Here is a 13,182-nt window from a genome sequence, read left to right on the forward strand (position 1 = left end):
TCAGCAATACTATTCGCTTAGCACCTTTGCATACAAATTTCTACGTAGGGAGGGTATCTTTTCTCTGCAGCTGACTGTACATCAATACGAAATAGGTAACAAATTGGAACAATTTATTCTATCGTCGTAATAAATAGTAACGAGACGAGAAGAAAATAAAAAAAATGAAACGCATGTTCATAATTGCACTTATATAATAAATAATATTCAATTTCAAATAAAACCTGACGTAAATTCGAGCCTCATTCGATTTATCGAATAAATATTTTGCACCTATATTTAACACGTCTCCCAACGGTATCGGATGCGACTCGAACCGTGTCAGGCAATAAATTAAAATAAATAAATAATTTAACCTTATCTAAAATAAATTATGTATTGCTACAAAAACTGTTATAAAATTATAAAAGGATGGACGCTTCTACTATCTGCGAACTATGTCGTTTTAAATATCACAGGTGCTGGTTTGATGCCGTGTTGGTGTCACTTGAAGAGCTGTTTGGCGTAGTGCCATATTCTGAAGAAGTACTCGTCGCGGCGGAGAAGAGAGCCGCGCGCGTAGGAGCGGATGTCGGCGTCCATGTTGTGTTCTCGCATCCATGAGGTCGTGGTCTGGGTGCTGAATGACGTGGGCTCGGTTGCTTCCGTGTGTTCGCCTAGCTCCTCGTCTCCGTGTGACTCTCCTGTAAATACAGTATCGATCTCGTAATATTTGCTTAGCTAAGCTAAATGAAGAATGAGATTGGGACGTTTACTTAACCACTATAATATACGAGCCAAAGGTTAATTTAGAAAACAACCCGTTAGAGTGATGTACCCTAGGTAACTCGGTGGTAAAATATTGATTGATTATCCCATTCTAACAGGTAGCTTCGAAATGCTCAGCGACTAACTTAGCATAACTTAGATATCGTAAAGTAATGGATAGCTGAACTAACCTTCTCCAGGTAGGACCTTGAATGGCTCGTCAGATTCGAGTGGCTCGCTGATTCCTATCTCGTTCCGCGCGTATATCCTGATCATATACGTATGGTCCTCGCTCAAGTCCCTGATGTTGAACTTAAGCGTATTCGCGTCGACCTTGCCGACCTCCATCCACATAGTCTTGGTGACGTCACGGATAGCGATGTTGTAACCCTGCAGGGGTGCACCTCCGTCCCATTCGGGCGTGCCCCATGACGTCATCACAATGTTGCTGCCGACCGTTCTGATCTCTAGCGGCGCTGTCGGCGGCGATGGCACAGCTGGGAAGGTAACATTTATGTTAAGAATAGGTGAGCAATGGGGTTGGCCGGTGGAAGTTTTTAGCAGATGGCGGCATCATAGCTTGCCCTGTCAATCCCTAGAATTGTGTCAAATTTTTGTTTTTTTAATACCCTGGATACCAGCCCTTTAAGCCAAATCTCATAGAAAAAGGGGCAAGCTATGATGGCGCCATCTATGCAAACCTTTGACAGTTGCCAACCCCATTCTCAAAAAGTTTGTACATTTCGTTCACATCTTAGATTTCTATAAAAATTGGTATGCTGGTAAAGTACATGAAGTTGAACAACTTCCACCACATTTCCCAAAATGTCCCAGAAAGTTTCTAAGAAACATTCCTTTTTTGTTACCAGATTTACTTACACATTTGGTAACAAAAAAGGAAGGTTAAGCCAGCCAACCTGGAAAGCCAGATTTTTCAGTGGAAAAAGGCAGCAAATTTGAAAAATATAGGCATGAAATATCGATCCTCCCATACAAGTTTTGATTTTCGCGCCTTTTTCTACTGGCGAAGTTGGCTATGCCGGCTAAGTAGGAGGCACCAATTTATTTATGTTGTTTTTTTTTGTGACTTAGGGTGGTATTCCACCTGTCCAATTTCTTTGTCCAATGTCAGTGTGTCTCACTCTCTCATTAAAGCAAAATGTGAAACGCAACGCAACACATGCACATTGGACAAAGAAATTGGATAGGTGGAATACCATCCTTAATTATAGTCTGACAAGCCATTTCCGTCAGTAGAAAAAAAGCGGCAAATTTAAGAAATAAAAGGTTATTATCATCATCCCACAGAAAATTGGATTTTCGCGCCTTTTTCTACTGACAAAGTTGTTTGACAGGCTATATTTGATTATTTTAGACCAAGATTTTAGACAGACTACTTTTATAAAGTCTGTGCGGAAAAAGAAGAGTCGGGGAATATATAGTTTGTCAAAGAACTGTCTCATTTCATTCATAGACAGAGAGAATCATACTATCTTTATCTTACACTAGTACTAGTACCCAAAAAAAAGGATGAGTATAGTTTTCCTGGTTCTTACTGACTGACAAATTGGTTTGACTAACTATATATTATATATAGTTGGTCAAGCAAATCTTATCAGTAGAAAAAGGCGCGAATTTCAAATTTTCTATGGGACGATAACCCTTCGCGCCTACATTTTTTAAATTTGCCGCTTTTTTCTACTGACAAGATTTGCTTGACCAACTATAAGTAATAAGTTAGCAACATATATATGGTCAAGCAAATCTTGTCAGTAGAAAAAGGCGCGAAATTCAAATTTTCTATGAGACGATATCCCTTCGCGCCTACATTTTTCAAATTTGCCGCCTTTTTTTACTGACAAGATCTGCTTGACCAACTATATTTAAAATTATTGTAGAATTGTACAATGGCAGCGATAATCGATAATATTTCACAAAAGTTGTGTTAAGACTCTTTGTTGGCAGTTTGGAATAAAACGCAAGTCTACTGTCTGTCATGTTTGTAATGGCGGGAGTTATTCATCGACCGCCAAATTGGTCGTGTCGCTTCGCGATTCATTTCTTTGTTTTTGCTCATTAATGTTGTTTAAAGTGTAATATTGATAGCGTATTATGCAGTAAATTAATGTGGAAGTGTGCAGATAACGAAAAATTGATCACGAAACGCGTTTAACCACCATTCTGGCATCAACGCTGGGTAGCTCACGCAGGCCCTTGTAACGTCCAGCTATCGCCTTACAAGATCCTTAAAATTCAATTATCGAACAAGATTTTAATGAAACAGCACGTATTTTGAAAATGAAGACTACTGATGACATTACTATCGGAATTAACCTAGTATGAATAGTATTTACTGAAGACGTTTACCGGATTGAACTTACTGAAAAGACAAAAAATCTACTTATGACTAGGCAGTATGGCTTAGAGCTTTAGCCTGTCCTGATGGACGAAAAAGAAAAAATAAAATTGTAATGGCGGGAAAAGGTGAAATTGGATAAAAGTCAGTTTTAATTTGACGTAATTCTTGTTACGTTCTTTAAAATGGCAAATAAAGTGAAATACTTAAATATCGCCTTTAAATTAATAAGTAAAATCATAGTGAATTTGTACTAATACGAAAATGTTGTGTGATGTTTGAGTGCTACATTAGATAATTTGCGTATTGTGCGAGCGATCGCGAATGGTCTTTGAGAACTTAAGAGGTAAGATAATATGATAAATTGATATTTCTACCGATATTATTGATAAAAATACTGAATTCGTGCTATAAACCATGATTTGGTGACATAACCGACCCAGACAGAGGTTGTTTTGATATTGTCCATAGGCCGGCAACATGCCCGGCAAGGCAACATTGAATTAGGTAATGAAAGTTTGTCCAAAGGGAAACATTTTGATTTGAAAATTGTTCGATAATAGGAAGCTATTACAGCTTCAATACATTCGAATTACTTCTGTTTCTTTTAATTAGGTTTATATCAAATACCTAGGTATTTCTTCGTAAACCAGGCCAATTCCAACGTACTGAGAGCAAACTAATAACTTGATGTTAGTAATTTAGTTAATGTGCATTTCGCTCATACTTGGATGTCCTTGAATTGGCGCGAGCGGGACGCACGATAACTAAATGACATAATTTTGATATTATTTTGATGTCACCGTACCATTGCCCACACTTAACTGTACATTGGTGGACCTTATGCCCTTTGTAATAAGGTCCACCAATGTACTAGAAGTGTTTTTGTTTGTACGTTCAAATTGGCTAAGTTAACTACCAAGAATCTAAAGCTATTGGTTGCTATATAAAAAATATTATTATTAAATAATATGCTGTTGCCAAGTCTCTCAAACTTATTAGGAGTATTAGTACTGAAAGACTAGGCTAACATGCATAAATTATTCCCAGCTCTTCAGTTTATATTGTTTGCTTATTGTGGAGTAGATATCCGAAATCATAGTTAGATATATTTAAAAACTATCCCCCCTTATTCATAAAACTTTATGGGCCTGATTAAGTCAAATTATGTTTTATCCCTTTCTTACAAATACATAAGTCAAAATGACAGATAAAGACAAATGATGATTAGCTAATTGAGGATTAGTATATTGATTTTGATACTTACTTGCATGCTTCTCCAAGTGCACCGTCTGTGACTCGGTAGCCGGACCGACTCCAATTGCGTTCTCAGCCGATATCCTGAACACAATCTCCTTGTCCTTAATGTTCTCTATGCAGTGCTCGTACACCGAGCCACCAACGGTTATAACCTTCCTCCATGAGCTACCTTTCACAGTCTTGTATTCTATTATGTAATCTGAAATGAAAATGATAATCAAAATCTGTTTATTATAAAGTTAGTTTGGGTGAATGAATGTTTAATCCTATTAGCCTAAATATTATTGGATATTTTCTCTGAGTGTTGGCTTTATTCAAGCCAGTGACTGTATGTGCATTACATATGTGGCAAATGCTGCTGTGAGTTTTATAAGTCATAATATTATGGATACACAGATGGACTGTGAGTACTTATGGTAAACTACCAAATGTTTGGCACTACAATTTAACCAGGCATTCTAATTTATGTTTTAGGAAAGTATTTAATGCTGGTGCTGCCTTACTACTGGTTGAAGGTACCTACTAGGGCTTCCAAATACCGGACTTCTCACAATACCGGTATTAATACCGAAACTGTCTTCATCAATACCGGGATCCCGGGATCCCGGTATTGAATATGAATTGCTTAAAAAATATAGTTATATTAAAAAGGGGAATTAAAAAGGGTTACTGTAACACCAGATATGTCCTAAAAGCTTTTAGAACAATAAACAATCAATGTCGCCATCTGCATTAATTTTATTTCACACTCCAGGTTGGCAATAATTTTATTCAACTGGTTGACTTCACCAGTCACATTTTTAGTCCAACAACCCACCAGCCGACTTTTTTCTAATTTCCGCCTAAATTAGTTTGCCATACTCCTTGTTCCTTGCTCTTTTCTTTAAAATTTTTGATAAAATTTTAAGTACTAACTATATTAATCTCACTGTCAGGATTCATCCACCACCAATCATCAAATATTTATCTGACGTTCAGGCAACTATCTTATTTCAATAATAAAATAAGGGCTAGATGCAAGTTAGATGCGTCTGACGTGTAGTAAAAGCTTCTTAATACAGCCGAATATGCAAATTTTCCTTGTTTTTAAAAATACCGGGATCCCGGTATTGCATTTAAAAATACCGGTATTGAAAAATACGTTTAAAAAGACGGGATCCCGGTATTGGAATCCCTAGTACCTACCCACCATTGGTGAGATGCAGTAGGGTAGTATACCCAAATATTCTTATTCTTATAATAAACATCTCAATTCTCACTTATAAGTTATAGCCCTAATGATTTTTTATTTTTATTCATCAAATTCATTACATTATCATTTATCATTTATTTATTTATTAATGTTAAGCCTAAATTAATCTTAAAATGAAAAGTGCTCCTAAGGGAATCATCTTGACAAGAAACAATTAAGAATAGTACAACCAAGGTTTGGAGGTGCATTTATTATCACAGATGTATCAAGAAAGTATGTAGCTTATTCCATTGCAATAGGCCATATTTTTGTATGATGATAAGTGACAGCAACCAATGAATTTGTTGGATTGCTGCGATTACGATGGAACTGAGCTAGACTAGAGCTATGTGCTGCGCTTTTGGTGAAAGAAAACATCGTGAGGAAACCAGACTAATCCCAATAAGGCCTAGTTTCCCGTCTGGGTTGGAAGGTCAGATGGTAGTTGCTTTCGTAAAAAGTAGTGCCCACGCCGATTCTTGGGATTAGTTGCCAAGCGGAGCTCAGGCTCCCATGAACCGTGGAAACAAGTTGGGACAACGAGAGGAAGACGATGATATTTGAGGCGCTATATATACTTACTGGTTATGGCGCTTCCACCGTCGCTTTCCGGCGCAGCCCATTGTAGTGTGACAGACCTCGACGTGGCGTCCTTGATCACGAACTTGAGCGGCTGGGACGGCGGGGCTGCAGAACACAGTTAGTTGTAGTTGTATATATATATTTATATATATATATATATATATATATTTATATATATATATATATATATATATATATATATATATATATATATATATATATACATATACAAAAGTTGGTGTAAACGTGTTCACAAGAAGAGGCGGAAAAAAATTTTTCATACTCTATAACGGCTCGGCCACGACATCGCGCAACTTGCGACGGCGGCGGCGCGAGCGATAACCATAATGTGTCACGCTCCAACCTATGGTTATCGCTCCCGCCGTCGCAAGTCGCTCGATGTCGTGGCAGAGCCGTAATGACGAGACGACGCGGGCTTTTCCACGTTTTGCATCCTTAACATCAAGACTTTTAATGGCTCCTCTACACGATGGGCCAGCGCCGGCCACTCCAAGGGACGCATTTATGCGTTAGAGGGAGCAAGTGATATTGCTATCTAATTCTACCGCATGGCTGCGTCCCTTGGAGTGGCCGGCGCTGGCCCATCGTGTAGAGGAGTCATAACATTTAATTATTAGACTATTTAGCTTTTATATTTTATTACAATTTTATTATCTATTAATCGAAGTGAAGGGAAGCGAAGTTATTACATTAAACTTGGAACACACGGCTGGCTCCCTAGCCAGTGCCCCTGCACGGCCTGACATTTCGATGTTTTTAAACTGAACTACCAAAGGATAGTTTGATCAGCAATAACTTAAGTAATTTTTTCTAATTTAAATGAAATTAAGGTAAAAGTGTAGTTGAGGGCATTATTATAATAAATAAAATAAAATATAATATTTCATTCAATTAATATGAGCAGGCTCGATCAAGGGGTTATGGAGATAGAAGAGCTTAGAAGGGCCAAAAGCTATTTGTGAGGGTTCTTGCTATTCTGGCCAACTCTTTCGCTAGAAGCGCGATTGCAGCCGAAGGGTAACTTAATATTGTTTAATTCCAAAGTATTTGTCTTTGTGTTTTTAACATGTCTGGATAAAACTTCTAGCGAACGCGATAGACTTCCATCTCACTCTCAATCGCTGCATAATACTTGATAATACATAAAACGGGTAGTTGAGAATGCAGCAATCCAAGATTACCCTTAGGCTGTAGTTGTTCCGTATAGTTGAATCATCGAGAGCGTGGAATTGCATATGTAGTAGTATTGTTTGTTTACAGGCATTCTATATTTGAATTTTCTATTTTCTTGTACTATCAGCATACAACCACTACAAATGCAATTCCATCTTCTCGATAATTCAACTATACTCGAGAACGTTCTCCGATTACGAGAACATTCCCCATAGTAAACGGAGAACGGCACAACTATAATAATGGTGCAAGTCCCCTAGGACATAAATATTATCTATTAAGAAAAATACGATGAGTATATAAAAAAAAACTTACAACGCGTCTGTCCTATCGTCACTCTCTCGTCTGATGTGTATGGTAGGCTGCTACCAATCTCGTTTCTGGCGCATATTCTAAACTCATAAGTGACATTGACGGCCAACTTTTCAATTTTGGCCGTCGTTTTGGTTACTGTAGCGACATGCTTCCACTTCTTGCCTTCTTGCTTGATTTCCACGCTGTAGTCGAGGATTGGTGAGCCGCCGTTCTTCTCAGACGGGTACCAGGTTATCGTCAGAGAATCACTGCCGATGCCGTAGATGCCGAGGGGTCCCAAAGGTGGTGATGGTACATCTAAAACATTGGCAGTGGTTAGTAGTCGTCGAAAAGTGTAGGTTTACATTTTTATGATACTGACTATGTATTAAGTGTCTTGGCGTAGGTAGCTGTAAACTTATACTTGTGTTTGTTTGATTAAAGAATAAAACAGTCGGTATATTATTATTTATAGTAGCCATATAGATAGTCGCGTCACTGATTACGAGTCAAATATACCCCGAGGTTTCTATTTACTTGAAAGCCACTAATGTAGATAGATAGATAAAATCTTTATTCAACCACAACTTACATGCTTTGTGACACAATAAATAATAACAAATGTACATACCTAAAGCGTGTTTGATGACTATAGGCTCGCTCTCTAATGCTTCCGAGTATCCAATCGGGTTCTGGGCCATCACTCGGAACATATACTCGCAGTTCTCGTTCAGTCGCTGAATGCAGTATGTTTCTGCGGTCTTATCAACGTCTGCCACCTTCACCCACTCGTTTGTGTCCGGCTCGTGTTTTTCAATGGCGTATTTAGTCAGTTCTAAACCACCGTCATCGACGGGAGGCTTCCATTCAATAGTTACAGACTCGCGACTAATCTCTCGCATGATCACTGGACCCTCAGGCTTGCTAGGTTTGTCTGCAAGCATAATAGTTGATGATTAGATTAAATTGAAATGCTACTTGTTTTTTTAAAGAGATCTGAGTGTGAGTTTAAAAACTGATTTTTGGCGACTTGAGTAATATACTTAGTAAACTGCTAGCATGCTTAATCCGAGTGATCTAAAGTCCATACCTATAAGCTCAATCTGCACTAACTTTGACAAAACAAATTATGGGTGGGCTACTGCAAAGTCGGTGTAGAGCAAGCTTAAGTATTTTGAAAAAATCTCCTATCTCACACTGCTACTCACTCAAAGTTTGAAGCAGAATAGTATTAAAAAAAGATCCTATATAATTGATCTAAAGTTATAGTTTTCCCCTAATTTTCATTTTCTTATTGACTGCATTATATTGCACACAACTCTAAGACACACTGTAACACACTGTATTATCATTTAATCTCATATACTCATATAGTATTATCTAGAATCCTTTGTGCTAAAGACGTGTAATAATTAAAATCGGTTTTCTCTTTTGCAGTCTTGGCAAAAAAAAGGAATATATCGGTTAAAAATAATATAGGTACCTAATACACTACACTACATCCCTGTAACGTTTTATTCATATCAGTTAGAACTTACCGTAAACTTTAAGCGATAGTTCTACTGAATTACTGCCTGCTTTGTTTTGTGCTTCCACAGTATATTTATTTGAATGTGATCGATCCAATTTACGTATCCTTATAGTGCTCGTTGTCTCTGTTGTAATTATTTCCAACTCTTTGCTGCTTTCTATTCTGGTTCCGTTTCTATACCATATTATGTTAGGCTTTGGTATACCTTCGAAAGCAGCAGTTACAGACCATTCTTCATCTACTTTATGCCTTTGGTTTATTTCTTTGTCGGGTACAATTATGATTGGTTTTTGTTGAATTTCTAGCATACACGTTGTATCGACTTCACCAAGTTCGTTAGAAGCGGTGCATTTGTACTGGCCTTCTGAAGTTGCTGTGGAAGTGACAACAAGAGTCGCTACTCTGTTGTCATAACTAGCTTTAGCAGTTTTAAGCTTTTTACCATCCTTAGACCATGCAACCTTAGGCTGTGGAATACCACCGAAAATACACGATAATTCTACATCTTCATTAGGTCCTATGATAATATCCTTTAGTGGTTTCTCGACAGAAGGTGGTTGTTTCTTGGTCACCTTTTCAACGACTACATATTCTGATATATCTGAAGCTTCGCTAACGCCTACTTCGTTGACTGCAAATATCCTAAACCTATATGATGATTTAGTCTTTAAATTATCTACAGAATGTTGAGTTTTTGTGACATTTTCAATGGATGTCCACCTGTAATATTAATGAAAGTAGATTAATACATCTTTATTGCACAAATGCTATTGTTCCCATAGACTAACAAGAGCTATAGGAAATTTAAACTTACTCCGTGGTATTAATCTCCTGGAACTCAACTATGTAACATATTATTACGGAGTTGCCATTATTTTCTGGCTCATTCCAACAGATGTTTATTGATGTATCATCTGTTTCTAACGGTGTTGGTTTTCCTGGCGGCGATGAAATATCTACAAAAATACAATTTTTTATACATAAATTTGTTTCGAAATTTGTGTTTGTGATTGAAATATTACAAAACAATTTCGTTCGATACACAATCGAGTAATATAGAAATTTTCTGTAAGTATATTTATGATAAAAGATTAAAAAAATTGCAATGTTTGATTACTTACCCATTACAACTACGTTTATTTCGACTTCGGCTTCACCGCAGTTGTTGACGAGACGTAGTTTGTATGTTCCAGCATCAGTATTCTCAACTTTTTTAATTGTAAGACTGGCACTTTCAGAATCAATGGATGGTTTTGTATGCTTCGATTTCTTAATTATCTTAGAATTGACCACCCATTCATCGACCGGTTGTGGCAGCGCTTCATACTGAACTAAAAGGGTTACGTCGCCACCTCTCTTTATTTTGTATTCACCCTCGAAGTTTAGGATTTTAGGTGGAGATTCGATGACTGGAAGCAAAACAAGTTTTAATTTAATTATATCCAATTACTTGCACAAACAAAACAGAGCCCTGATAAAATAATAGTATTTACCTTCAACTTTTAATTTGGTGGAACATTTTGCGTCAAGTAGAGACACAGTATATTCGGTTTGATCTTCTTCAGTACACTTCCTTATTATGAGAGTACGTTTTTTAACATCGGATATTAGGGTAAACTTTTCTGTATCTTCTATGACGGTTTTCTTTTTATACCAGGTGACCTCGTAATTTTCATCCGGTATTTCAACTGTCAAATACGCGTCAGTGTTTGCAGGAACTGTGATCACTTCCGGAAGACGAAGCGTAAAGTCTACCGAAGGTTCTTCAACAACAAGTTTAGCAGAGCATCTATCACTTCCGACTTCGCAAGCATATTCCCCCGCATCATCATCGTCACAATCGTATATTTTTAATTTTTGTTTCTTACCGTCAATTGTAAGCTGCATGTGGTTAGAGAACTGAATCTCTTCTCCATCTTTAAACCATTGCACCAAGGCGTCACCTTTCGTAAGCTCGATTTCAAATGTGGCTTTGTTTCCTTTGTTAACTTTTTGGTCTTGGAGACGTGAAATTATTTCTGGCGGTAATTCTACTACTGTTACTTCCGCAGTACACATGTCGTCACGAAGAATGCAAGTATATTCACCTTCGTCGTGAACTGAAGTGTTTCGTATAAGGAGTTTCCGGACATTCCCGCGCTTCTCTAGTTCGTATTTATTCTTCTTCGGCTTAATTTTTTCACCATCTCGTTCCCAAATAACATCTGCTGTCTCCGAATTTATTTCAACCTCTAAAATAGCCACATCTTTCTCTTTTACTTCAAAATCTTGTAGCTTGCGTGTGAATTCCGGAATAGTTTCATGTACTTGAAGTTTTGCACTGGTTTCTTGGTCTTTTACTACGCATTTAATAATACCTTTATCTGTTAATTTAGTCTTTTTGATACGCAATTTATGGGTACGGCCCTCTTGTATTATTTCTCTATGATCCATTCCGCTTAGTTCTTTATCATTATGATACCATTTTGTAGACACTGTATGGGAAGTTTGGCATTCTAAAATTATTGTCTTTCCTTCTTCAGTTTCATAGGTGTTTCTTAACTTCTTCACAAACGTGACCTTTTCTACGTCAATAGTAACCCGTGCTCCATGTGATGCTTTACCAGCACTGTTTGATGCTACACATTTGTAATCTCCGGAGTCTATTTCGGAATCTACGTTGGCAATCACTAATTCAATATTCTCACCATCGAATTTTTGAGTTACTGTTTCCGAAGGCGTGATGATTTTATTATTTCTATACCATGTAATCGAAGGAACTGGATTCCCAGTGACTTTAGCAGAAAGTCTAATAGTACCCTTTTCTTTGACTGTAATTTCCTGGAACCGGTTAATGAATAACGGTGGCTCTGCGTTTTCTTCTGTTGGTTCTATAAAAAAAACAAATATAAAAATTTACATTTGCATGTTTACCCAAATACATACCTGTAATTAAAAAATAAGGAATCTTGTAACTAAACCAAATAGTATAAATACCTTCAATAGTGATAACGGCGCTTGTTTCAGCAGTTCCTTCACTATTGACAGCCTTGAGTGTATACACGCCGTCATCCTTTCCTTTTCGAGGTTTAATTATTGTTACATTGTGAGTCTCGCCATCCGATTTAGTAGGCAGAGACGGTATAGGTTTATTGTTTCGATGCCACGTTACAGTAGGTTGAGGGTTGCCAACCACTTGAGCAGAAAGAACTACACTTTCACCTTCTCTTATTGTTAAGCTTTTCAATGGTTCTATAACCTGCGGTTTCTCTTTTTGTCCCGTTTTTATCTTAAGAACGATCGGCAGACTGGCCTCACCTTCTCTATTTACCGCTAAAACTGTGTAAGTGCCTTCTTGCAATTTCTTGACATTAGATATTTTTAGAACACTGCAGTACATGTGCATGTCTGACTCAGTAGCTATAGAAATATTTTCATCAGGTACAATTTCTTCTCCCTTAAAGAACCATGCTATATCTGGTTCTGGAATAGCAACCAGTCTGCATTCTAGGAAGATCTGTGAGCCTTCGTTGACATATTGAGCCTTTGGTTTCTTAGAGAAAGTTGGTGGTATACCTTCTAAAATATCAGCCAAAGACGATTCCCTCGATAGACTTTTTCTGGATAAAATTGTCATTTCCGATCCATGATCTGAGAGAGGAGCTTCTACTATGAGTTCAGTAGTACTCGACGCAAAGCCTGCAGCGTTTTTAGCCACACAGGTAAATGTGCCTGCATCTTCAGGGAAAACTTCCCTAATAACCAGAGTGGCGACATTATCATCGTCGTAGTACATTTGGAAATCTTGAGATGGCTTAATGATAGCCGTTTGTCTGAACCACGTAATCTGTGGTCTCGGGAATCCTTCCACTTGGCATTCAAATTGCACAGTTGAACCATCTGGAGTGTGTTTTGGACGTAATTTCTCTACGAATATAGGAGCTATGGCTTGTTCCTCGGGTGTAGGTTCTGAAAATGATAAATGAAAAGTAAAGTTCCAAAAAAAAA

The 13,182-nt window shown here is 37.6% G+C and overlaps 2 protein-coding genes across 11 annotated transcripts in view; one reads left to right on the plus strand and one right to left on the minus strand.

The window, feature by feature from the left end:
• LOC134804104 (uncharacterized) overlaps positions 1–13,182 on the plus strand; it is a 450,088-nt gene that overhangs the window by 153,429 nt on the left and 283,477 nt on the right. The window lies entirely within an intron of this gene.
• The window catches only part of LOC134804031 (titin), a 151,530-nt gene continuing 138,524 nt past the window's right edge, over positions 177–13,182 (minus strand). For 9 of the 10 annotated variants that reach the window (XM_063776886.1, XM_063776890.1, XM_063776887.1 and 6 more), the window contains 11 exons: positions 12,172–13,143; positions 10,689–12,065; positions 10,317–10,604; positions 10,010–10,151; positions 9,203–9,915; positions 8,296–8,598; positions 7,686–7,982; positions 6,177–6,281; positions 4,371–4,562; positions 939–1,244; positions 177–683 (listed from right to left, as the gene is read on the minus strand). In XM_063776886.1, the coding sequence (XP_063632956.1) occupies positions 484–683; positions 939–1,244; positions 4,371–4,562; positions 6,177–6,281; positions 7,686–7,982; positions 8,296–8,598; positions 9,203–9,915; positions 10,010–10,151; positions 10,317–10,604; positions 10,689–12,065; positions 12,172–13,143 (4,895 nt within the window). In that variant the 3' untranslated portion in view covers positions 177–483. The remainder of the gene's footprint in view (positions 684–938; positions 1,245–4,370; positions 4,563–6,176; positions 6,282–7,685; positions 7,983–8,295; positions 8,599–9,202; positions 9,916–10,009; positions 10,152–10,316; positions 10,605–10,688; positions 12,066–12,171; positions 13,144–13,182) is intronic. The other variant, XM_063776894.1, reaches the window with a different exon arrangement.

Source organism: Cydia splendana, chromosome Z, assembly GCF_910591565.1.
Source record: "Cydia splendana chromosome Z, ilCydSple1.2, whole genome shotgun sequence".
Classification (NCBI taxonomy): Eukaryota; Metazoa; Arthropoda; class Insecta; order Lepidoptera; family Tortricidae; genus Cydia; species Cydia splendana.